The sequence below is a fragment of the Oncorhynchus kisutch genome, linkage group LG22, assembly GCF_002021735.2.
Source record: "Oncorhynchus kisutch isolate 150728-3 linkage group LG22, Okis_V2, whole genome shotgun sequence".
NCBI classification, from domain to species: Eukaryota; Metazoa; Chordata; class Actinopteri; order Salmoniformes; family Salmonidae; genus Oncorhynchus; species Oncorhynchus kisutch.
The window spans coordinates 29326998-29354497 of NC_034195.2; the positions used below are offsets into that span (position 1 = coordinate 29326998).

The following is a 27500-nucleotide window of genomic DNA, read 5'->3' on the forward strand; positions in this document are numbered from 1 at the left end:
GAGCACCGTTACACACTACCAAGTGAGCTATTTTTCAGATGTTGCCCTATTATTATTATTATTATTATTATTATTACACAGTAATAGTGTCACTGCTATTAGCTTCACGACATACTATGGAACGCCGTTTGGGTCTTTGCGTTTCAAAAAAGATACACGTCAAATAGCAATATTTTATGCGTTAAATAAGCTTTTAATTTGACACGTCAAGTAACACAGTTCTATTATAGAATGTTGTGTCTTCTGAATTTGCACGTGCAAGTCAAGCACCACCACTACTATCAGTAGCACTGTCAAAGCTGCACAAAAAAGTCTGCAAACAAGCAAACACCGGCCACAAACAATGAGTTTACAATACCGCGTTGGTAATAAATCATTATTTGTTCGACCGCAACTTCTGGGGTACCTAGCTAGCACCAATACAACCTGCCTGAAAACAATGACCAGTAGAAACTGCAGTCATTTTCATTATTCTTAGCAATTTAGGAATCCTTATGATGTAGCCACTTGTTGTTTGCCTATTAAAATTGAACTTCAGTTCATGAAAATAAATAGCTAGCCAGCTACTTAACCCTGTTGCCCAAAGCTAACGTTATAAGCAGCCAGCTAGCTTCATCTGGCTAGTGTGGCTCGACCTGAGCGGGTTATGTGTTGTGAAGCTAGCCAACAAAGGATTAGGCACAATAGTTACATTTTCAGTTTGCCTTCAAAATAACAGTACCTCTTTGAAAGTGATGCAGAAGGTTACAATTGGTGGAATCATGCCATATTTAGACTAGATAACGTTAAACAAGGTTGGAATGTGAGGCAATTAAATGGGGTATCAGTCTACTCGGTGACACTCGCAGAACACAACCGTGAAGAGTTTACGCAAATATTAGCATTGTAGCTCTTATCGCGGTACTGTGACTGTGAAAGCACCTCGCCAGTCAGCCAATACTAGTAATACAATAACAGTGTGTATTGACATTCAAATTGCACTGTACAGCTTTACCTAAGGATTGGGGATCAATCAGTCTACCCAATATATTTTTTCCCAACGTCCTCAGAGTTATCAGACTCCAAAACATCCATGCAGTATTGTTCTTCCTCGGGAATAGTGTTCAATACACATAGGTTGACAATAAATGTGGCTCAATACACAGTTGTTTCAGAGTCCTGCAATAAGAGCTACGTTCTCTGGGTGTCACTGAGTAGACTGATACCCCATGTCATTGATCCACAATCCATAGGTAAGGCTGTGCAATAAGTATGCCCCCAATGCAATTCTAAAGTATAATACATCATGTGTGATTTCAACAGATGTTGTCAAATTAACAAATTATTGTCTTTTGTTGAATTTATATAACAACATTCCAACCTCGTCTAGCATGATCTATTCAATTATGGCATATTTATACTACTTGTATTCATTTACATCACTGTCAATGACATACTTTTATTTTGAAGGCTAACCGCAAAGTCCACTTTTGTGGCTAGTCCTTATTGTGGCTAGCTTCACAAAGATGGGTCCGCCCACCATTAATTAATCAAATAAGAACTGTCTTATAAATTAGGGTTATTTTAGATGATGACACCTAGCTATATAGTTAGCTAGCTAACTACAGCTTCTGAAACAGACAATGTCATTTTGCTATGTTTTTGAGGAAGAATTTTCTTTACATCCATGAGCTAGCTAGCTTTTTTTTATGACCAGCACTGTAGGTGTGCGGGACAACTTTACCAGATACATAGCATATGTATCGATGAATCTTTGTGACATATAAAATGCGAGTGATAGTGTAATCAATGTGTAATAACTACGTAAAAAATGTATGAACACACGTAAAATGATTATGTGACGTGCAGTCATGTTCACGTCCTGATTGGTCAACAAGCTTATTTGACACGTCAAATAGTGTTATTTGACATGTATCTTTTTTGACACGAAAAGACCCAAACGGCGTTCCATAGAAATCCTGGTGCGTGTGTGTGTGTATGTGTGTGTAACCTTAATTTAACTAAGCAAGTCAGTTAATTAAGAACAAATTCTTATTTACAATGACGGCTTACTCTGACGACGCTGGGCCAATTGTGCGCCGCCCTATGGGACTCCCAATCACGGCCGGATGTGATACAGCTTGGATTCGAACCAGGGACTGTAGTGATGCCTCTTGCACTGAGATACAGTGCCTTAGACCGTTGCGTCCATGTGTGTATGTTAATTATTTAACTGTACTAGAATGCTTAAAAGGCCACAAAAATGTAAAATATCGGTTATCGGTATTGTTATTTTGGACAAGGAAAATATTGGATTTCGGTATCAGCCAAAAATGTCATATCGGTGCATCACTAGACGTGACGCTTGGCATTCAAGCCAAAGAGTTTAATCTTGGTTTCATCAGACCAGAGAATCTTGTCTTTTAGGTGCCTTTTGCCAAACTCCAAGAGGGCTGTCATATGCCTTTTACTGAGGAATAGCTGCCGTCTGGCCACTCTACCATAAAGTCCTGATTGGTGGAGTGCTGCAGAGATGGTTGTCCTTCTGAAAGGTTCTCACTTCTCCACAGAGGAACTATTGTGGTATGTCAGAGTGACCATTGGGTTCTTGGACAACCCTGACCAAGGCCTTTCTGCCCCCATTGTTAAGTTTGGCCGAGCAGCCAGCTCTAGGAAGAGTCTTGGTGGTTCCAAACTTCTCCCATTTAAGAATGATGGAGGCCACTGTGTTCTTGGGGACCTTTAATGCGGCAGAAATGTGTTGGTACCCTTCCCCAGATCTGTGCCTTGACACAGTCCTGTCTCAGAGCTCATAGCTTCTTTTTTGCTCTGACATGCACTGCCAACTGTGGGGCCTTATATAGACAGGTGTGTTCCTTTCCAAATCATGTCCAATCAATTGAATTTACCACAGGTGGACTCCAATCAAGTTGTAGAAACATCTCAAGGAGGATCAATGGAAACAGGATGCACCTGAGTTCAATTTTGAGTAAATAAGGTATTTCTGTTTTAATTTATTTATACATTTGCCAAAATATCTAAAAACCTGTTTTCGCTTTGTCATTATGGGGAATTGTGTGTAGATTGATGAGGGGTAGATTGATGAATGAATTGAATCCATTTTAGAATAAGGCTGTAACATAACAACACGTCTGAATGCACTGTAAGGACAACTCAGAATATCCTATTCTGTTCTTCTGAAATAGGCTACATTTTCTACATATGATGTTTCTTTAGACCTGTCTAAAATAAATGATGGATTTATTGTGATGGTGTAGGCTATATTAAATGGATGTACAGTATTAGACATTTTAAAATGGGCTAGCCAGAAGATGCTAAAAGTCTTTATGTTAATGAACTGTCAATTACCGTGAGACCGGCAGTTACTTGCATGACAATCACCGGCTGACAACATTTCATGACCGCCACAGCCCTAGTCTGAATCAGTCCTTATTATGGAGAGAGTAGGGACAAGGGGTAGAGGATAGGAGACATAGTGGGTTGAGAGTCAGAGTTTAGGGCTTCATTATGACTGACCAACTGGATTTCTGTGAGAGAGGGTGTGTGTGCCTGTGAGAGAGGGTGTGTGTCTGTGAGAGAGGGTGTGTGTCTGTGAGAGAGGGTGTGTGTGTCTGTGAGAGAGGGTGTGTGTGTCTGTGAGAGAGGGTGTGTGTGTCTGTGAGAGAGGGTGTGTGTGTCTGTGAGAGAGGGTGTGTGTGTCTGTGAGAGAGGGTGTGTGTGTCTGTGAGAGAGGGTGTGTGTGTCTGTGAGAGAGGGTGTGTGTGTCTGTGTGGAAGGATCAGGTGAGCAAAAGACGGTGCTCATCCAGTTAGCAGTAACTGAGCCCGGGTAGAAGAGCTTACACACACACTGCGGCGCAGTCTCCTTATACCTCCTCCTTGAGTGTGTGTGTGTGTGCATGCGTGGTGTGTTTACCTGTACGAGGAGCTCCAGCTTCCTGTCGTCCAGGAGATGGACCTGACATCGCCGCCCCTCTGTCATCTGAGTGAGAGGAGAGAGATGTGTTAGGCAGAGTTCCTCTGTCCAGTGTCTGTGTTCTTTTGCCCATCTTAATCTTTTATTTTTATTGGCCAGTCTGAGATATGGCTTTTTCTTTGCAACTCTGCCTAGAAGGCCAACATCCCGGAGTTGCCTCGTCACTGTTTACGTTGAGACTGGTGTTTTGCAGGTATAATTTAATGAAGCTGCCAGTCGAGGATTTCTGAGGCGTCTGTTTCTCAAACCAGACACTCTAATGTACTTGTCCTCTTGCTCAGTTGTGCACCGGGGCCTCCCACTCCTCTTTCTATTCTGGTTAGTGCCAGTTTGCTCTGTTCTGTGAAGGGAGTAGTACACAGCCAACATGAACAGGAATTATGCCCCTATTTCAGATGACTCTTGACGTTTTTCTTACGCTGTACCCAATGATTTATGAAAACTTGCTTGTTAGGTCAAGGTCCTCATTGTGGTTTTACAGACGTGTTTAATACGTTTTATATACACACTTTATTTGAATATTTATGAAATGCATATTGTTATATTTGGTAGCACTTATCTGTTTTTCCTTCACCTCCAACCCCATTCGATGCGTGGACTAGATGTGGGTGGGGCTAGCTCTACAGAAGTGTGCTAATTTAAAAAACTCACAAAAGCTCTTACTTTTTCTGAGTAAAACATCTTAAAACTAGCGTTGCAATATGGATTCAACACTAATCATTCACTAATAACCAAAAAACTACAAATCCCAAGTGAACAAGGGCATGTGGTCTTTGCTCCTCCTCTCAGCATAGAGCACACAGACACACGCAGTGCTGTAGAATCTTTAAATTCATCTTAGACTTAACAAGGTTAGCTGAGCTGAAACCACAATAGACCAATAGATTATATTTCCTGTGTGTGTGTGTGTCTTCCTGCTGGATATATCTGACATTCCTCTCCTAAAGGGGGAAGTCCACCAACAGCTAGACAATCGGAGCATTAGACAGACAGACCTTTCTTTCTCTTTCCCTCCTATTCCACTGTATTATCTTGTGTTCATAATGTGTCTGTGTATGTATGTGTGTGTGTGTTAGCCAAAACTGGCATTACTACGCTGCCAAGTTTGGGTGTAAACATTGGAGCAGGTGGAACGACAGTACATCAGACTGACACATACACACACACTATCCTTTCCAACACAATGTTGCTAATCTGCAAGTGTCTGTTATTGTGTTGTACTGTATGTGGGAGTATGGTTGTGTGTGTGTACATGCGTACATTATGTGTGTGTCAGTGTGTGCATATGTGAGTGTGGATGTGCGTGTTAGTGTGTGTATGCACGTGTGTGTGTTGAGCACATGTGGACTGTCTTTGCAGTGTAACAGGAAGAGGAGACCCTGGGGAACACAAACTCTTCAGGCCCTGCCCACATCCTCACATCTGGGGGAAGAGGAGGGAGAGGAGGAGGAAAGGGGGACAGGGGGAAGAAGGAGGGGAAAGACTGGGAGGGAGAAAAGCCATAACCCATCTCACCCCTTTGGGGTCCTTGTGCTATGTGTTTTTAATGTCCTTCCTATCGCCAAAACATGTGATGTGTTTGTTCTCTATAGTTGTCCATCTCCAAATCACACACACACACACATCCAGTAGCCCCTTCAGACACAGTAACATGTTACACACACACACACAATGGGAGCGAACTTGGGACTGCCATGTGAAATCATTGGTTTTTGAATGGCTAGCAGGCTTGTGAATTCCTTTTAGCCAGGGGAACCCTTTTCCACCCCTAATGTTTTCCAGAGACAGCAAGACAGTGGGACCGAGGGCAGGTGGACAGTCAGCCATCACCTATTGAGAAACACCCTGAGTCATCCCCCTGGCACCAGGCATAACTCTGCTGGCACACCTCTTATAACATAGGATCACTATACCAGATGTTCGTGTGACTTTGTGTGGGCAGTGGGTACACCTCACCATGTGCTCCAATATAGCAGTAGGGTGAGAGATTGGAGGTGAGAATTGGCAGCAGACTGAGGACAGAGCGAGACAGAGAGGGATAGTTCAGCACTATGTCAACACACATCCCTGTGTGAGTTCTGCCCTTAGGCTGCTGCCAGTGTATGTGTGTGTGTGTGTGTGTGTGTGTGTGTGTGTGTGTGTGTGTGTGTGTGTGTGTGTGTGTGTGTGTGTGTGTGTGTGTGTGTGTGTGTGTGCGTGCGAGTGTGTGTGTGTGCGAGTGTGTGTGTGTGTGTGTGTGTGTGTGTGTGTGTGTGTGTGTGTGTGTGTGTGTGTGTGTGTGTGCGTGCGTGCGTGCGTGCGTGCGTGCGTGCGTGTCTTTAGGCTGCAGGCTCCAGCTTCCTTTGATGGGTTTTGTGTCCCTCCCATTCTGTTTAGAGTGGCTGCACCCGCACTCACACACACCCTCCACCTCTCCCAGGAGCTGTCTTCTCCATCCTCCTAATAATAGGAGAACCTTTGTCATCTGAAAGTAGCTTTTCCCATATATTAGTGCAGGTACCTCTACTAGCCTACAGTGTGTCTCAATCCACAGTCCGCTTTGTATATATATATATATTTACTGCTGCTCTTTAATTACTTGTTACTTTTCTCTTATTCTTATCCTTATTTGTTTAACTGCACTGTTGGTTAGGGGCTCGTAAGTAAGCATTTCACTGTAAGGTCTACACCGATTGTATTCGGCGCATGTAATTAATATAATTTGATTTGATGTGTTGCACTCGTTTTACCTGCTGTGACGTGCGCTATGCAGAACTATAGGTCACTCCCCAGTTCCTGGAGTTTAGCTCTCCCACATACTCAGAATGTAGGTGTATATGAGATGTCAGTCAGCCATAGTCTGGTCTGTGTGTATATTCTCTCCCAAATGACACTTCTGCTTTCCCAAGATTCCTGAATACCAGTCAGTTCATGCTGCCTGTCCAAGATCTCCCTGTCTGGACAGAGATAGATTAGGATAGAGATCACTGGCCAAAAATCTGCTGACCCCTGAGACCTGCAGTGCAGACAAAGATACTGCTGCAGCAAGCAAACACTCACACACACAGAGACAGCTGGGCTGTTTTATCCACATACAGGCAGCATCCATTTTCTCTCTCTGTTATAATGAACTACACCAGTGAATGAGGAAACTTTGCTTGAGGCACCAGGGGAGAATATACACCACAATAACAGGCACAGTTACAAATCACTGGCTTAGGGCTATCTGTTTAGGAAACCCATTCCAGGGAGGAAATGGTCATTAATGCTATACAATATTCAGTGATATAAAAAATAATATTCACTGAGAATCAAAGGCTACAACATGCAACAAAGTGTTTACACTTGCTACAGTAAATGGTTGGGAATGTTACCAAAAACATATATAACGTTAGGTAATTTATAAACTACACTATCAAACTCATCAGATAACCTTCCATTCACAGTACAGAAACATCATGAGACAGCAGTCAGATCAAATCTACTAGGAACACTAGACCATTGTTGTTAAGAACCGGATATTTCCATAACACAATTACTACAGCAAGTCTACATGGACTGTCTAGTTATGACAATAACTATCTGTGACTGTAGCTGACAGCTTTGACATGTTACCTTGTAACATTATTAGGCTAAAGCACGAGTTGAAGCACAGAACGTTCTTCTTGTATCATTGTGGCCCTAAACTGGAAACAATATCTGCAACTTGGTATGCGGGCTCTCTTTACACGCGCACCGTACTTAACACTGTAATAACACAACAAATCACATGGGGAAAATAGCCACGATGCCAGTCTAGTGACTGGAGCAGCATTGTGTGGTTGAATCGGTAAACAGGCTGTAGCTAGGCATAACATTAGTCAGAATGATTCAGTCGCCGAATGTTCTTTACCCATAACGAGACAAGTTTGAATGCATCCCTTGGTAGGCTAGAGGATGGCTGTCTCTGGTCACATCGGTGGACAGGGCAGAAATTATAGCTGGTTTGCTGAGCTAACGTTAGTTGGCTAGCTATTTCATTTTAGATAGGCTATTCGGTTCTAGCCTACCCAGCGATATGTCAAAACACAAACCCGCATTTTTCGGGAATAGACTATTTGGACCATGTTAATTTACACCCGCACACATGGTCGAATAAAGAATGATAGCGGCCGACGTTTTGATATGGGGCGATACAGCAGAAAGGCAAAGATCGACGTTTACCTTTGAAAAATGTCGGGGTCGCTCAGACATAAAATCCCACACGGATGTTTTAGATTTGTCGAGCCCGAAATAATCCCAATAAAAAATGCATTAAATCCAGTTGGTAAAATCCTTGTTTCCCCGGCCTAGAACGGCATCAGCATCCATGCAATAGTGACCGGTGCAACTCACACAGGAGAAGAGTTGCAACCTGATTCCCTTTTTCCGTTAAACCGGTCTGACAACGGAGCCAAGACATCCCATCTCCTTCTGAACAAGCTCTCTCCCACACACAACGCAGCGACCCTGGCCCGCTTCCAACCAGTAGAGCTGCACTGTTCAATGGCTCATCCTCCCACCGAAACAGAGGGCTTCTCCCCGGCTACTCAGACCATCCGAACCCCTCCTCTCTCCCTGGCGACTCCGGCGCCTAGCAGAAACGCTATGAAAATGCAGAGGGTGGCTGTCCCAAAAGAAGACAGAGAGGACCGATGGAATTAAATAATAATCTCAAACGGTCTGTTTTAGTCAATTAAGCCACACAATTTGGTTTTCTTCTCCTCGCCCTCTTTCCTCTAGCCTGCTCTGAAAATACGGGAATAATGGAGGCAGGCTGTGGGGGCGGGGAGAGAGTAAAGGGGGACATTTCTTTCTGCAGCTCGCAGTCATGAGAAACTGCAGATGGCTGTGTGTGTGTGTGTATGTGTGTGTGCTGAGAACAGCCGAGGAACGACCTACAAACAGACATCTGGATATGCACACCAGGAGCCCAAAATCGTCTGGGAAGGGTCTCTCTCTCTCTCCAACAATTCAATTCGATTTCAATGTAAGGGCTTTATTGGCATGGGAAACATATGTTTACATTGCCAAAAGTATGCAGACACCTGCTCCTCGAACATTTCATTCCAAAATCATGGGAATTCATATGGAGTTGGTCCCACCTTTGCTGCTATAACAACCTCCACTCTTCTGGGAAGGTTCCCACTAGATGTTGGAACATTGCTGCAGGGACTTGCTTCCATTCAGCCACAAGAGCATTAGTGAGGTTGGGCGTTTAGGCACGGCTCGCAGTCGGCTTTCTAATTCATCCCAAAGGTGTTCAATGGGGTTGAAGTCAGGACTCTGTTCAGTCAAGTTCTTCCACACCGATCTCGACCAACCATTTCTGTATGGACCTCGCTTTGTTGCTGAAACAGGAAAGAGCCTTCCCCAAACTGTTGCCACAAAGTGGGAAGCACAGAATTGTCTAGAATGTCATTGTTTTCTGTAGCGTTAAGATTTCTTTTCACTGGAAATAATGGGCCTAGCCCGAACCATGAAAAACAGCCCCAGACCATTATTCCTCCTCCAACTCACTTTACAGTTGGCACAATGCATTGAGGCAGGTAGAGTTCTCCTGGCAACCGCCAAACCCAGATTTGTTCGCCGGACTGCCAGATGGTGAAGCGTGATTCATCACTCCAGAGAACGTGTTTCCACTGCTCCAGAATCCAATGGTGGCAAGCTTTACACCACTCCAGCCGAAGCTTGGCATTGCGCATGATGATCTTAGGCTTGTGTGCGGTTGCTTAGCCATGGAAACCCATTTCATGAAGCCCCTTACGAACAGTTCTTGTGCTGACATTGCTTCTAGAGGCAGTTTAGAACTTGGTAGTGAGTGCTGCAACCAAGGACAGATGATTTTTACGCGCTACTAGACTCGGCGGTCCCGTTCTGTGAGCTTGTGTGGCCTACCACTTCGTGGCTGAGCTGTTGTTGCTCCTAGACATTTCCACTTCACAATAACAGCACTTACAGTTGACCGAGGCAGCTCTAGCAGGGCAGAAATTTGACGAACTGACTTGTTAGAAAGGTGGCATTCTATGACGGTGCCACGTTGAAAGTCACTGAGCTCTTCAGTAAGCCCATTCTACTGCCAATGTTTGTCTATGGAGATTGCATGACTGTGGGCTCTATTGTATACACCTGTCAGCAACGGGTGTGACTGAAATAGCCGAATACACTCATTTGAAGGGTTGTCCACATACTTTTGTATATATCGTGTATGTTTACATTGCCAAAGCAATTGAAATAGATAATAAACAAAAGTGAAATTAACAAAACAAAAATAATAGTAAACATTACTCACAAAAGTTCCAAAAGAATAGAGACATTTCAAGTGTCATATTATGGCTATAAACAGTGCTGTAACGATGTGCAAATAGTTAAAGTACAAAAGGGAAAATAAATAAACTCTCTCTTTCTCTCTCACTCACTTCCGCTTCTTTTCCTGCTGGTTTCTAAAACAGTTCTCCTAGCTAGCTTATGGGTTTGGTTTGGGCTGGCAATAGATGCCTGGCCGTTAAACTGCATCTCATTCTGAATGACCTAAATTTGTGTTCACTGTACAGTTGGAGAAACCATTAGAACTACAGAATTAATCAGTTATTCATTCTCTAATACAAGTGTAGGTCTCTTAAAAAAAATTAAATGCCCATAATATCATTGACTATTTTGGCCCATTCTGTGTGTGTGTCTATCTGTTGGTGGGTGGCCTTGTCTTATGCTGGTGGCATGACAGTTGAAGCCATAGTAGGCTATGTGCAACTGTCTTCTTGCTTATCCAGATGACACACTAGACCATGACTATATCATACAGCTGTCCCCATAGAGACACGAGGGCTATCATATAGGATGGTTGAACGTTAGTGACTATAGGTCTGTAATAACATGCTATATGTCCTGGTATCATACTGGTTAAGCTACTCACTAGTTTGAATGATGTTTGTGTCAAATATAACAACACTTGCTGTACCACAGAGTGATGTACATCTGTTGGCACCATGACAGTAACATTATAAAGAGCATCATCAGTAGAAAAATGTTGTCTTAAAACCTTTGGCGTCAACATGGTGCATTAAAAGCCCAGATTTTAGTTTGCAGAATATGGTGTCTATGGTATCTACTGAAGAGGACAGGAGAAAGGAAAGATGTGTATCCTTTTTCTGTTAGGTCTCTGTGTTTCTGGGTATTTTTGGCCTGTTCCAGACACCGGAAACTAGCCTGTCCAACTTAAATATCACCAGATGGCTATAACTTTGGCCAGATACTTACTCTGTCTCTCTGTCTCTCTGCCTCTCTCTGTCTCTCTCTGTCTCTCTCTGTCTCTCTCTGTCTCTCTTTGTCTCTCTGTCTCTCTGTCTCTCTCTCTCTCTCTCTCTCTCTCTCTCTCTCTCTCTCTCTCTCTCTCTCTCTCTCTGTCTCTCTCTCTCTCTCACTCTCTAAATACATACCTCTCTTTATTGGCAGTGTTACTATCACAAGGGTCCCGTTGTTTAGCTAAGACAAGAGAGTTATGGAGTGAGGGAGGAGAAAAGGGAAGGAGAGAAAAAGAGAGAGGGTGATATGAGTGGAGAAAGGAGTAAGGGACATAGGGAAATAATAAAAAAGGAGAGGGTAATGGGTAGGGAAGAGAGGAGGACCTGGAGGAACCCATTATGCACTGGACCTATTGTAACGGAACTGGGTAATAATGACAGTAAAAGCCAGTTGAGGGTAGGAGCCATTAAGAGAGAATTTGTGTGGGGATATGGGGAGTTTGGAGAGAGGTGGGTAGTGGTGGTGGATTGGTGGTAGTGATTAGGGGTCTAGGTTAGAGGTCATCTATATTTGTGGAATGTGATATAAACCGTGCTGAACAGTTAATGAAAGCAAGATGGATACTATTTAAACTCAGTCTGTAGGCCACACACACACACACACACACACACACACACACACACACACACACACACACACACACACACACACACACACACACACACACACACACACACACACACACACACACACACAGACACACACACACACACAAGCACATATGTACAAGCAAAATCAGAAAACATACAGAATGTGAATGATGTACAGAGACTCCATACAGTATATATGGTTCCAGAGACGTCTCAGGGAGGGTCACAGAGCAGCCAGGAATGTATAGAAAAATGACTGACTGGGAGCGATCTGTTTTGTTTGTGCAAGTGTGTGTCTGCATGTGTGTGTAAGCTCCACTCACCATCCTGTGAGTGAGTGTGGGAGTGAAATGTGTTTCTAGTTAAGTTCTGAAAATCAGAAACACACAGTATTTCTATAGCCAAGTCTGCTTTGTTCTCATTTTACTACATAGCTCTATTCCCAAAGCTTTCCAAAACTACACTATTCTCAGATCTTTCCCAAACTACACTATTACCAGATCTTTCCTAAACTACACTATTCCCAGATCTTTCCCAAACTACACTATTACCAGATCTTTCCTAAACTACACTATTCTCAGATCTTTCCCAAACTACACTATTACCAGATCTTTCCTAAACTACACTATTCCCAGATCTTTCCCAAACTACGCTATTACCAGATCTTTCCTAAACTACACTATTCCCAGATCTTTCCCAAACTACGCTATTACCAGATCTTTCCTAAACTACACTATTCTCAGATCTTTCCCAAACTACACCATTCCCAGATCTTTCCCAAACTAGACTATTCCCAGATCTCTCCAAAACGACACTACTTTAAGACCTTTAGTCTCTGTATGAAACCATCTAAAAATGGAAAATAATAACAACCTATAATACTACTTGGTGTATCTCCTGTGCATTGTTTTAGGTTATTTGTCTTTGTGTTGCTATGTGTGCAGCTACATCATTCAGTAGACCAAGGCCTATTGGCCGCTGGAGGCGGCCTCCCTCTGGAGGGACGGGGTGGGAGGGAATAGAGATGTTGATGTTAGGCTGTTCATGTCTGAGTGTGTATCTATCTTATTTGTTTATTTTTGTCTCATCTGAATAAATAAACTATATATATATATATGTATATTCACAATTCCTGACATATAATCCAAGTAAAAATTCATTGTCTTAGGTCAGGTAGGATCAATACTTTATTTTAAGAATGTGAAATAATAGTTGAATAATAGTTGAGAAAATGATTTATTTCAGCTTTTATTTCATTCATCACATTCCCAGTGGGTCAGAAGATTACATACACTCAATTAGTATTTGGTAGCATTTCCTTTAAATTGATTCACTTGGGTCAAACATTTTGGGTAGCCTTCCACATGCTTCCCACAATAAATAGGGTGAACTTTGGCCCATTCCAGCTGACAGAGCTGTTGTAACTGTCAGGTTTGTATGCCTCCTAGCTTGCACATGCATTTTCAGTTTTGCCCACAAATGTTCTATAGGATTGAGGTCAGAGCTTTGTGATGGCCACTTCAACACCTTGACTTTGTTGTCCTTAGGCCATTTTGCCACAACTTTGGAAGTATGCTTGGGGTCATTGTCCATATGGAAAACCCATTTGCGACCAAGCTTTAATTTCTTGAGATGTTGCTTCAATACAGTGGGGCAAAAAAGTATTTAGTCAGCCACCAATTGTGCAAGTTCTCCCACTTAAAAAGTTGAGAGAGGCCTGTAATTTTCATCATAGGTACACTTCAACTATGACAGACAAAATGAGAAGAAAAAAAATCCAGAAAAATCACATTGTAGGATTTTTAATGAATTTATTTGCAAATTATGGTGGAAAATAAGTATTTGGTCACCTACAAACAAGCAAGATTTCTGGCTCTCACAGACCTGTAACTTCTTCTTTAAGAGGCTCCTCTGTCCTCCACTCGTTACCTGTATTAATGGCACCTGTTTGAACTTGTAATCAGTATAAAAGACACCTGTCCACAACCTCAAACAGTCACACTCCAAACTCCACTATGGCCAAGACCAAAGAGCTGTCAAAGGACACCAGAAACAAAATTGTAGACCTACACCAGGCTGGGAAGACTGAATCTGCAATAGATAAGCAGCTTGGTTTGAAGAAATCAACTGTGGGAGCAATTATTAGGAAATGGAAGACATACAAGACCACTGATAATCTCCCTCGATCTGGGGCTCCACGCAAGATCTCACCCTGTGGGGTCAAATTGATCACAAGAACGGTGAGCAAAAATCCCAGAACCACACGGGAGGACCTAGTGAATGACCTGCAGAGAGCTGGGACCAAAGTAACAAAGCCTACCATCAGTAATACACTACGCCGCCAGGGACTCAAATCCTGCAGTGCCAGACGTGTCCCCCTGCTTAAGCCAGTACATGTCAAGGCCCGTCTGAAGTTTGTTAGAGAGTATTTGGATGATCCAGAAGAAGATTGGGAGAATGTCCTATGGTCAGATGAAACCAAAATATAACTTTTTGGTAAAAACTCAACTCGTCGTGTTTGGAGGACAAAGAATGCTGATTTGCATCCAAAGAACACCATACCTACTGTGAAGCATGGGGGTGGAAACATCATGCTTTGGGGCTGTTTTTCTGCAAAGGGACCAGGACGACTGATCCGTGTAAAGGAAAGAATGAATGGGGCCATGTATCATGAGATTTTGAGTGAAAACCTCCTTCCACCAGCAAGGGCATTGAAGATGATACGTGGCTGGGTCTTTCAGCATGACAATGATCCCAAACACACCGCCCAGGCAATGAAGGAGTGGCTTCGTAAGAAGCATTTCAAGGTCCTGGAGTGGCCTAGCCAGTCTCCAGATCTCAACACCATAGAAAATCTTTGGAGGGAGTTGAAAGTCCGTGTTGCCCAGCAACAGAGAGGTGAAAGAGAGGTGGACCAAAATGCAGCGTGGTGGTTATTCATGTTTAATTTATAAAGACACTATACATTAATAAACTAACAAAAACAATAAACGTGCGAAAACCTAAACAGCCCTATCTGGTGCAAACACAGAGACAGGAACAATCACCCACAAACACACAGTGAAACCCAGGCTACGTAAATATGGTTTCCAATCAGAGACAATGACTAACACCTGCCTCTGATTGAGAACCATATCAGGCCAGACATAGAAATAGACAAACAAGACATCCAACATAGAATGCCCACTCAGATCACACCCTGATCAACCAAAACATAGAAACATACAAAGCAAACTATGGTCAGGGTGTGACAGTCCCCCCCCCCCCCCCCCCCAAGGTGCGGACTCCGGCCGCAAAACCTGAACCTATTGGGGAGGGTCTGGGTGTGCATCTGTCCGCGGGGGCGGCTCTGGTGCTGGACGTGGCCCCCACTTCACCGTAGTCTTAGTCCCCCACCTTGTCCGCTTCCGTGGCCTCCTAGCCACGGCGACCCTACTTAATGACCCCACTGGACTGAGGGGCAGCTCGGGACAGAGGGGCGGCAGCTCGGGACAGGGGGGCGACAGCTCCGGACAGAGGGGCGGAAGCTCTTGGCTGAGGGGCAGGGGCTCTGGGTTGAGGGGCTCTGGCGGCCCCTGGCTGACTGGAGGCACCGGCGGCCCCTGGCTGACTGGCGGCACCGGCGGCTCCTGGCTGACTGGCGGCACCGGCGGCCCCTGGCTGACTGGCGGCACCGGCGGCCCCTGGCTGACTGGCGGCACTGGCAGCCCCTGGCTGACTGGCGGCACTGGCGGCCCCTGGCTGACTGGTGGCACCGGCGGCCCTTGGCTGACTGTTGGCACTGGCGGCCCCTGGCTGACTGGCGGCCCCTGGCTGACAGGCGGCACTGACGGCCCCTGGCTGACTGGCGGCACTGGCGGCCCCTTGCAGACTGGCGGCACTGGCGGCGCTGGGCAGACGGGCGGCACTGGCAGACGGGTGGCTCAGGCAGCGCTGGGCAGACGGGTGGCTCAGGCGGCGCTGGGCAGACGGGTGGCTCAGGCGGCGCTGGGCAGACGGGAAGCTCCGGCAACGCTGGGCAGACGGGAGGCTCCGGCAACGCTGGGCAGACGGGAAGCTCCGGCAACGCTGGAGAGGAAGGCTCTGGCAGCGCTGGACTGAGTAGCTCTGGCGCCTCTGGACTGAGGTGCGGGAGCTCTGGTAGCGCCGAACAGGCGGGAGACTCCGGCTGTGCTGGAGAGGAGGAAGGCCCCGGCAGCGCTGGACAGGCGGGACGCACTGTAGGCCTGATGCGTGGTGCTGGCACTGGTGGTACTGGGCCGAGGACACGCACAGGAAGCCTGGTGCGGGGAGCTGCCACCGGAGGGCTGGTTTGTGGAGGTGGCACTGGATGGACCGGACCGTGAAGGCGTACTGGAGATCTTGAGAGCAGGGCTGGCACCAACCGCCCTGGCTGGATCTTCACCCTAGCCCGGCAGATGTGGGAAGCTGGGATGTAGCGCACCGGGCTAAGCACGCGTACTGGGGACACCGTGCGAACCACCGCATAACACGGTGCCTGACCAGCACCACGCCCGCCACGGTTAGCACTGCTAGGAGCACTGTAGTGCTGAGATGGCACAGGACGTGCAAGGCTAGGGAGATGCACAGGAGGCTTGGTGCGTGAAGCTGGCACAGTCTTCACCAGACCCCTAGCACGCACCTCAGGATGAGTATGGAGAGCTGACCCAGGTGCCATTAAATCCCTGACATGCTCCGTCGGGCGAATGTCGTGCCTCATGCACCAACACAGCAACTCCCTCATATCTCTCTCCTCCAATTTCCCCATTAACTCCTTCACAGTCTCTGCTTCGCTCACCTCCAACACCAGCTCTGGTTCTGAGCTCCTCCTTGGCTCCTCACGATAAACGGGGGGAGTTGGCTCAGGTCTGACTCCTGACTCTGCCACACTCCGCCTGTGCCACCCCCCAATACATTTTTGGGGCTGACTCTCGGGCTTCCGTCCGCGCCGCCGTGCTTGCTTCGCTAACCTCATTCTCCTGTAACCTTCCGCGCACTGCTCCATCGAATCCCAGGCGGGCTCCGGCACTCTCCCTGGGTCGACCGCCCACCTGTCTATTTCCTCCCAAGTAGTATAGTCCATATTCTTGCCGTTCAAACCGTCCTCCCATGTCCATTCCTCTTTTCGCTGCTGTTGCCAGGCGGGCTCCGGCACTCTCCCTGGGTCGACCGCCCACCTGTCTATTTCCTCCCAAGTAGTATAGTCCATATTCTTGCCGTCCTCCCATGTCCATTCCTCTTTTCGCTGCTGTTGCCAGGCGGGCTCCGGCACTCTCCCTGGGTCGACCGCCCACCTGTCTATTTCCTCCCAAGTAGTATAGTCCATATTCTTGCCGTCCTCCCATGTCCATTCCTCTTTTCGCTGCTGTTGCCAGGCGGGCTCCGGCACTCTCCCTGGGTCGACCGCCCACCTGTCTATTTCCTCCCAAGTAGTATAGTCCATATTCTTGCCGTCCAAACCGTCCTCCCATGTCCATTCCTCTTTTCGCTGCTGTTGCCCGTTACGCCGCTTGGTCCTGTTGTGGTGGGTGATTCTGTAATGGTTTTCCTTAGGTGAAGGAGAGGCGGACCAAAATGCAACGTGGTGGTTATTCATATTTAATTTATAAAGACACTATACATTAATAAACTAACAAAAACAATAAACGTGCGAAAACCTAAACAGCCCTATCTGGTGCAAACACAGAGACAGGAACAATCACCCACAAACACACAGTGAAACCCAGGCTACCTAAATATGGTTCCCAATCAGAGACAATGACTAACACCTGCCTCTGATTGAGAACCATATCAGGCCAGACATAGAAATAGACAAACAAGACATCCAACATAGAATGCCCACTCAGATCACACCCTGACCAACCAAAACATAGAAACATACAAAGCAAACTATGGTCAGGGTGTGACAGTCCCCCCCCCCCCCCAAGGTGCGGACTCCGGCCGCAAAACCTGAACCTATTGGGGAGGGTCTGGGTGTGCATCTGTCCGCGGGGGCGGCTCTGGTGCTGGACGTGGCCCCCACTTCACCGTAGTCTTAGTCCCCCACCTTGTCCGCTTCCGTGGCCTCCTAGCCACGGCGACCCTACTTAATGACCCCACTGGACTGAGGGGCAGCTCGGGACAGAGGGGCGGCAGCTCGGGACAGGGGGGCGACAGCTCCGGACAGAGGGGCGGAAGCTCTTGGCTGAGGGGCAGGGGCTCTGGGTTGAGGGGCTCTGGCGGCCCCTGGCTGACTGGCGGCACCGGCGGCTCCTGGCTGACTGGCGGCACCGGCGGCCCCTGGCTGACTGGCGGCACCGGCGGCCCCTGGCTGACTGGCGGCACTGGCAGCCCCTGGCTGACTGGCGGCACTGGCGGCCCCTGGCTGACTGGTGGCACCGGCGGCCCTTGGCTGACTGTTGGCACTGGCGGCCCCTGGCTGACTGGCGGCCCCTGGCTGACAGGCGGCACTGACGGCCCCTGGCTGACTGGCGGCACTGGCGGCCCCTTGCAGACTGGCGGCACTGGCGGCGCTGGGCAGACGGGCGGCACTGGCAGACGGGTGGCTCAGGCAGCGCTGGGCAGACGGGTGGCTCAGGCGGCGCTGGGCAGACGGGTGGCTCAGGCGGCGCTGGGCAGACGGGAAGCTCCGGCAACGCTGGGCAGACGGGAGGCTCCGGCAACGCTGGGCAGACGGGAAGCTCCGGCAACGCTGGAGAGGAAGGCTCTGGCAGCGCTGGACTGAGTAGCTCTGGCGCCTCTGGACTGAGGGGCGGGAGCTCTGGTAGCGCCGAACAGGCGGGAGACTCCGGCTGCGCTGGAGAGGAGGAAGGCCCCGGCAGCGCTGGACAGGCGGGACGCACTGTAGGCCTGATGCGTGGTGCTGGCACTGGTGGTACTGGGACGAGGACACGCACAGGAAGCCTGGTGCGGGGAGCTGCCACCGGAGGGCTGGTTTGTGGAGGTGGCACTGGATGGACCGGACCGTGAAGGCGTACTGGAGATCTTGAGAGCAGGGCTGGCACCAACCGCCCTGGCTGGATCTTCACCCTAGCCCGGCAGATGTGGGAAGCTGGGATGTAGCGCACCGGGCTAAGCACGCGTACTGGGGACACCGTGCGAACCACCGCATAACACGGTGCCTGACCAGCACCACGCCCGCCACGGTTAGCACTGCTAGGAGCACTGTAGTGCTGAGATGGCACAGGACGTGCAAGGCTAGGGAGATGCACAGGAGGCTTGGTGCGTGAAGCTGGCACAGTCTTCACCAGACCCCTAGCACGCACCTCAGGATGAGTATGGAGAGCTGACCCAGGTGCCATTAAATCCCTGACATGCTCCGTCGGGCGAATGTCGTGCCTCATGCACCAACACAGCAACTCCCTCATATCTCTCTCCTCCAATTTCCCCATTAACTCCTTCACAGTCTCTGCTTCGCTCACCTCCAACACCAGCTCTGGTTCTGAGCTCCTCCTTGGCTCCTCACGATAAACGGGGGGAGTTGGCTCAGGTCTGACTCCTGACTCTGCCACACTCCGCCTGTGCCACCCCCCAATACATTTTTGGGGCTGACTCTCGGGCTTCCGTCCGCGCCGCCGTGCTTGCTTCGCTAACCTCATTCTCCTGTAACCTTCCGCGCACTGCTCCATCGAATCCCAGGCGGGCTCCGGCACTCTCCCTGGGTCGACCGCCCACCTGTCTATTTCCTCCCAAGTAGTATAGTCCATATTCTTGCCGTTCAAACCGTCCTCCCATGTCCATTCCTCTTTTCGCTGCTGTTGCCAGGCGGGCTCCGGCACTCTCCCTGGGTCGACCGCCCACCTGTCTATTTCCTCCCAAGTAGTATAGTCCATATTCTTGCCGTCCTCCCATGTCCATTCCTCTTTTCGCTGCTGTTGCCAGGCGGGCTCCGGCACTCTCCCTGGGTCGACCGCCCACCTGTCTATTTCCTCCCAAGTAGTATAGTCCATATTCTTGCCGTCCTCCCATGTCCATTCCTCTTTTCGCTGCTGTTGCCAGGCGGGCTCCGGCACTCTCCCTGGGTCGACCGCCCACCTGTCTATTTCCTCCCAAGTAGTATAGTCCATATTCTTGCCGTCCAAACCGTCCTCCCATGTCCATTCCTCTTTTCGCTGCTGTTGCCCGTTACGCCGCTTGGTCCTGTTGTGGTGGGTGATTCTGTAATGGTTTTCCTTAGGTGAAGGAGAGGCGGACCAAAATGCAACGTGGTGGTTATTCATGTTTAATTTATAAAGACACTATACATTAATAAACTAACAAAAACAATAAACGTGCGAAAACCTAAACAGCCCTATCTGGTGCAAACACAGAGACAGGAACAATCACCCACAAACACACAGTGAAACCCAGGCTACCTAAATATGGTTCCCAATCAGAGACAATGACTAACACCTGCCTCTGATTGAGAACCATATCAGGCCAGACATAGAAATAGACAAACAAGACATCCAACATAGAATGCCCACTCAGATCACACCCTGTCCAACCAAAACATAGAAACATACAAAGCAAACTATGGTCAGGGTGTGACATTTTTGCCCCACTGTATATAGATATACATACTTTATTTTAGAATATAACTTTATTATTCCCCGCAAACCCTACCATCCTTCCCCCAATAAATACTTTTTTGCCCCACTGTATATATATATATATATATATATATATATATATATATATATATATATATATATATATATACTTTTAGTTAACAGACGTTTCCTAAACTTTCCTCTCCCCCACCCAGTAACAGAACAACAGTTACTAAAACCAGCACAGAGAGACTGACTACTGAACACCTATGAATCAGCTATTACCCTGTAATACTTAATACCTATAGGGATACTTTACTTCTAATCAATGTCTGTCTCATGTTTTAATATGCTTGAACAGTGGTGTAAAGTCAAGCTTCATACTCAATCTGTAGTGTAGAAATCTACTGGCCTCAACCCTACATACATGGGACAGTTAGGCACCATCTCACTGCTTATACTTAAGAAATGTTTAAACTGTAAGTACCAGTCATGTTTTAGGGAAGACCCAGAGGCAGACAGTGTCGAAGTAACAAAAGTTTATTACTAGAACAGGGCGCAGGCAAAATGACAGGTCAAGGGCAGGCAGATATCAGTAGTCCAGATCAGAGTCGAAAAGGTACAGAACGGCAGGCAGGATCAGGACCAGGGCAGGCAGAGGTAAATAATCAAGGGTGTTGGGACAAGGTACAGAACGGCAGGCAGGCTCAGGGTCAGGGCAGGCAGTCTCAGGGTCAGAGCAGGCAGAGGTAAATAATCCAGGGTGTTGGGACAAGGTACAGAACGGCAGGCAGGCTCAGGGTCAGGGCAGGCAGTCTCAGGGTCAGAGCAGGCAGAGGTAAATAATCCAGGGTGTTGGGACAAGCTACAGAATGGCAGGCAGGCTCAGGGTCAGGGCAGGCAGTCTCAGGGTCAGAGCAGGCAGAGGTAAATAATCCAGGGTGTTGGGACAAGGTACAGAACGGCAGGCAGGCTCAGGGTCAGGGCAGGCAGAGGTAAATAATCCAGGGTGTTGGGACAAGGTACAGAACGGCAGGCAGGCTCAGGGCAGGCAGAATGGTCAAAACCGGGAACTAGAAAACAGGAACTATAAACAGACAGGAGCAAGGGGGAAAAGTCTGGATGGCTTGAAGAACAAAGGAACTGGCAACAGACAAACAGAGAACCCAGGCATGACTCGCTTAATACGGAATCGGTCAGATGACGCAGATGCTATATTACAGGGCTGTTTTTCTAGCACAGACTGGAATATGTTCCGGGATGCCATCTGATGGCATTGAGGAGCATACCACATCAGTCACCGGCTTCATCAGTAAGTGCATCGATGACGTCCCTACGTCCCTACAGTGACCATGCCTACATACTCCAACCAGAAGCCATGGATTATAGGCAAGCTTTCAAGGAGCGGGACTCTAACCCGGATGCTTATAAGAAATCTCGCTAAATCTCGATGTGAGCAAGACCTTTAAACAGATCAACATTCACAAGGCCACAGTGCCAGACAGATTACCTGGATCCTGGAATACCTGGATGTGTACTCTGAGCATGTGCTGACCAACTGGCAAGTGTCTTCCCTGACATTTTCAACCTGTCCCTGTCTGTAATATCTACATGTCTCAAGCAGACTACTTTAGTCCTTGTGCCCAAGAACATCAAGGTAACCTGCCTAAATTACTACCAACCCTTAGCACTCACATCTGTAGTCATGAAGTGCTTTGAAAGGCTGGTCATGGTTCACATTAACACCATCATCCAAGAAACCCTAGACCCAATCCAATTTGCATACCGCCCCAACAGATCCACAGACGACGCAATCTCTATTGCACTCAACACTACCCTTTACCACCGGGACAAAACACCTATGTGAGAATGCTGGTCATTGACTACAGCTCAGCGTTCAACACCATAGTGCCCTCAAAGCTCATCAGTAAACTAAGGACCCTGGGACTAAACACCTCCCTCTGCAACTGGATCTTGGACTTCCTGACGTGCCGGCCCCAGGTGGTAAGGGTAGGCATCAACACATCTACCAGGGTGATCCTCAACACAGGGGTCCCTCAGGGGAGTGTGCTTAGTCCCCTCGTGTACTCCCTGTCCAACACCACCATGAAGTTTTCCCACGACACAACGGTGGTAGGCCTGATCACCGACAATGATGAGACAGCCTATAGGGAGGAGGTCAGAGACCTGTAAGTGAGATGCCAGGATAACAACCTCTCCCTCAACGTGATCAAGACAATGGAGATGATCGTGGACTATAGGAAATGAAGGACTGAGCACACCCCCATTGTCATCGACGGGCTGTAGTGGAGCAGGTTGAGAGCTTCAAGTTCCTTGGTGTCCACATCACCAACAAACTACCATGGTCCAAACACACCAAGATAGTCATGAAGTGGGCAAGACAACGCCTATTCCTCCTGAGGAGACTGAAAAGATTTGGGTCCTCAGATCCTCAAAATGTTATTCAGCTGCACCATCGAGAGCATCCTGCCTGGTTGCGTCACTGCATGGTATGGCAACTGCAGAGGGTAGTGCTTCCGGCCCAGTACATCACTGCGGCCAAGCTTCCTGCCATCCAGAAACTTTGAAATAAACATTGTACCTAACATACATTTATACATTCAACAGTTCTATGCCTGAGATGGCGTTTCACCCTATAATCCCCTTTTGATTACAATCCTATAGAGAGCTATACATTTAAACTCACCTCTGAACCCACTACTGCAGTCTGTACTTTAGGGATAACCCCAACCATATCATATTTGGATTGATTAACATGCTCTCCAACTCAGAAGGCCCTAAAATTGCCAAAGACTCCAACCACCTTAGTCATACACTATTCTCTCTGCTACCACACGGCCAGCGGGAACGGAGCGCAAAGTCTAGGTCCAAAAGGCTCCTGAACACCTTCTACTCCCAAGCCATAAGACAGCCGAACAGCTCATCAAATGGTTACCCAGACTATTTGTATTGACTCCAGGCCGTGTGTGTGTGTGTGTGTGTGTGTGTGTGTGTGTGTGGACGGTTCCACACACACACCCCCCCACTTATTTTTATGCTGCTGCTACACGTTTTTTATTATCTATTATCTATGCATAGTCACTTTACCTACATGTACATATTACCTCAATTTAGTCAATCTTTTTCTTAAACCTGTATTGTTGGTTAAGGGCTTGTTAGTAAACATTTCACGGTAAGGTTGTATTCGGTGCATGTGACATATAACATTTCATCTGAGCTGGTGAACATACAACTCTAGGTTTGAGACACAAACACCATGGTTTGCCTTACAGATATTAGGCAAGGTAAGAACATGAACCGTCCACCTGCGCTGTCAGAGAGACCTGAGTCACAATGAATACAGACCCATTTGACTATGAGAACAAATATATCATAACACACACAAACACACACTTGCACATTGTAGACAAACCGCTATCTTAACGATTCATCAGACATTTCAATAATTTATCATATACATTACAACAAACTGAACTGTAGTATAATATGTCATGTCTGGTGAGTATGTAGTATAAGTAGTAAAAAGCAGTAGAATGTAATCATATAAAGTGACTGATGTTTCCTACATCACTACTGGAATGTCTGACAACAAGTACCATCATTATCAAAGGACTCTCTTTCTCTCTTTCTCCCTATTCTCTTTCTCTCTTTCTCCCTATTCTCTTTCTCTCTTTCTCCCTATTCTCTTTCTCTCTTTCTCCCTATTCTCTTTCTCTCTTTCTCCCTATTCTCTTGGTCGCTTCCTCTAATGCTGTAACTGTGTAGCTGAAATAACTGGGTCACACACACGCACGCACGCACACACACGCACACACACACACACACACACACACACACACACACACACACACACACACACACACACACACACACACACACACACACACACACACACACACACACACACACACACACACACACACACACACACACACACACACACACACACACACACACACACACACACACACACACACAACACACACACACACACGGCCTGGAGTCATATTTAATACAGCAAGCTGTAGAACAAGGCCAAAGCAAATGTCTCCTTGTATCACGTCCAAGAAGACAAAAGCTTTTCCGCACCCAGTGCTATGATACTCCATCAGTGTGTGTGTGTCCATGCATATCTGTATAGTTTGCATGTGTATGTGTTCATGCGGTGTGCCACACCACCCAGAGTAGCACTGTGCCATAGTTATGCCAGGAGGGGTCTGTCTCTTTTTGTGGCCCTGCATGGACCAGTCTGAGCATTGGATTGTATCTGTGTGTGTATCTGTGTGCGTGGGTGTGAGTGTGTCCATATGGATGTCCACTTCTCTCTCTGTCACTGCCCTATTTATGGGGAGATGAGGTGCACCCTTGAGCCCCAGCCACAAAGGATTAGTCCACTCTGTCACTCTAGAATACCCCTCTGTGCTCCCTCCAAATACCAGCTTATCACATACACTCATAGGCACACACACACCTGCCTTCTGCTAAAACAGTACAAACTCTAAAGTGAGGAATGTTGGGGTTTATTGATAACACCAACGGTCCTTCTGACTGGCTGTTAATTTGTGCGTGTTTATGTCTTAGGCCACCATGCATCTGCTCTGTGTTTAGGAGGAAACTGATCTCAGAACCATCAGGTGATCTGGACTAACAAAACAGAGAGCGAGACAGAAAGAGAGTGAGAGAGAGAGACAGAAAGAGAGTGAGACAGAGCGAGAGAGAAAACACAGGTTAGGGAGAACCAGCTTACGTAGCACAAGTCCACATGGCGTCAGTGTGTGAGTGGGTGTGTGTGTGTGTCACAAGGGAGAGATCTGTTTTCCATCACCTCCTCTCCTCATCTATTATTTAAGGTGATAGAAATCAGTTTAGACCCTGCTCACTGATACTGCCAGCAATGTGTGTGTGTTTGTGTGCGTGAGTGTTTGCATACATGTGGGTATGTCAAAGAGGTGAAAGAGTGTGACACACACACACTCAAGGATGTGAAGGCAGCCAGGGGAGGGCAGAGGGGTTCAACTCTAATGACCTCACTATCCTGTCCCGTTAATGCAGAGAATACTGACATCGTTACTGTTTAATGGGCAGATTATCAAACAGCCCTGGTGCATAGTCGTTAGGTGTGTGTGTGTATTTCTGTGTCTGCACACCCACCCACCCCACCTGACTATACCCCTCAGCCACACCCCCACACTCTACAACCTAAACCACACACCAGAGTATCCATGGCAACACCTGAGGGATCTTGAAGTCTCACCACGTTTCACCTCTAGAAATGCATTATGGTCTTTAGGCAGGAGGGTAAACTGTCAAATGAAGTAACAGCATGGAGTATGGCAAGGGTAAAAGAAAACAACCATTGGTCTTCTAGGAGTCCACCGTTTTCAACTGACATTGACACAGCTTCATATAACTTGTCTTGCGTAACCTGAGCTAGACTGTGCCCTACCTCTACCCTGGAGCTGAGGAGTGGTGAGCACGAGGTGGATCTACCTATAAAGACACACTGGCATGTTGTAACGGTCACATACACTCATGCAGGTGCACACACAATCATGCACACATGGAAGTACACACACACGCGCATGCACACACACACACACACGTGCACACACACGCACACACACACACACACACACACACACACACACACACACACACACACACACACACACACACACACACACACACACACACACACACACACACACACACACACGACAAAGTGATGAGAGGGCTATGGTGAGAGGAGAATAGAATATATATGTCTGTGGTTCTTCTCTGGGGAATATAGTAGTGTAATAACTATGTGACAGGGAGGGAGGCAGAGACAGTAGAGTTTGAGCTACATAGACATCCCTCTGGCTCGCTCTAACTCCTCTCCATTACTACACTCTCTATCCCTTCCAGTCACTCTAGTGAAAAATGACCCCACTCATCTACTGGGAGAGCCCTTGGCAAGTATGTGTGTGTTTGAGTGTGTGAGTGTGTGTTTGTGCGGTGTGTGCATGCAAATGTGTGTGTGTGTTCATTCTTCCAGAGGGAATCCCATCAGTATAAAGATATTGAATTTCTTCCATTTGGTTGTCTGTCCTGAAGGAGAGAGCCAGATACTGCAGGCTGGGATTGGAAAAGAAGAGGGCAATAATAAAATACACAATCACACATCATTCCACATACAATCCCAGGTCAGGTTTGTCCTTATTTCTCTGCCTCCTGCTTTCTGCTTCCCTGAAGTGTGTTATTTATATTCATCAAAAGCATCTCCTCTCAAGTCTGTATTCTTAAAGATATGTTCTATCGACTGGGAGAGAATAGGAATGTCCTCTGATAAATGCCAGAAGGAATAGCTGTGTGTATGTGTGTGCTTTGCCCTTCCTCATCTTGTTATTTCTTCCTCCTCTCTCTCACACTCCTTTACTATAATTCTATATCTCTGTAGAAGGTCATTCCACATCAGCCATGACACAACATCCTGTTAGGCAGCTGTGACATGTGAGGTTTGCTCTCTCTAGAACAGATTGATCATGGAGTCACTGTACTGTAGCTACTGCTGCCTGGCAGGCCAAATACATCTACATACAATCACCAACAATCAATATCACAGATTTGTTTCTGAGAGTAGGGGTGATGATATGACACAATGACCTCACATCCTGGAAGCACTCCAGCTTCCCACGATGCACTGAGACTGATGAGTCATGACAGAGGACATGATGACCCTCAAAGTCATTACTCTGCCTTCCAAGGGACCAATGGCCGAGGCCTGGCGCCTCTGTAGGAATGAGGTTTTGTGTGAATGTGTTTGTGTGTGTGTGTGTGTGTGTGTGTGTGTGAGTGTGTGTGTGTGTGTGTGTGTGTGAGTGTGTGTGTGTTTATAGAAGAGGGGGTTTGATAAAGAAGATAAAATGTTGAAATGTTGTACATAACATACATGTATATATTCAACAGTTCTATGCCTGAGATGGCGTTTCACCCTATAATCCCCTTTTGATTAACATCCTATAGAGAGCTATTTATTTAAACTCACCTCTGAACCCACTACTGCACTACTACGCTACTGTCTTGTACTTCAGGGATAACCTCA

At 47.1% G+C, this 27500-nt stretch overlaps 1 protein-coding gene across 13 annotated transcripts in view; it reads right to left on the bottom strand.

The window, feature by feature from the left end:
• Nucleotides 1-27500, bottom strand: part of LOC109866952 (FERM domain-containing protein 4A) — a 192940-nt gene that overhangs the window by 64428 nt on the left and 101012 nt on the right. For 12 of the 13 annotated variants that reach the window (XM_031801194.1, XM_031801196.1, XM_031801198.1 and 9 more), the window contains exon 2: nucleotides 3916-3981. In XM_031801194.1, coding sequence (XP_031657054.1) covers nucleotides 3916-3981 — 66 coding nt within the window. Of the gene's footprint in view, nucleotides 1-3915; nucleotides 3982-8157; nucleotides 8710-27500 lie in introns of those variants that run through there. The other variant, XM_031801197.1, reaches the window with a different exon arrangement.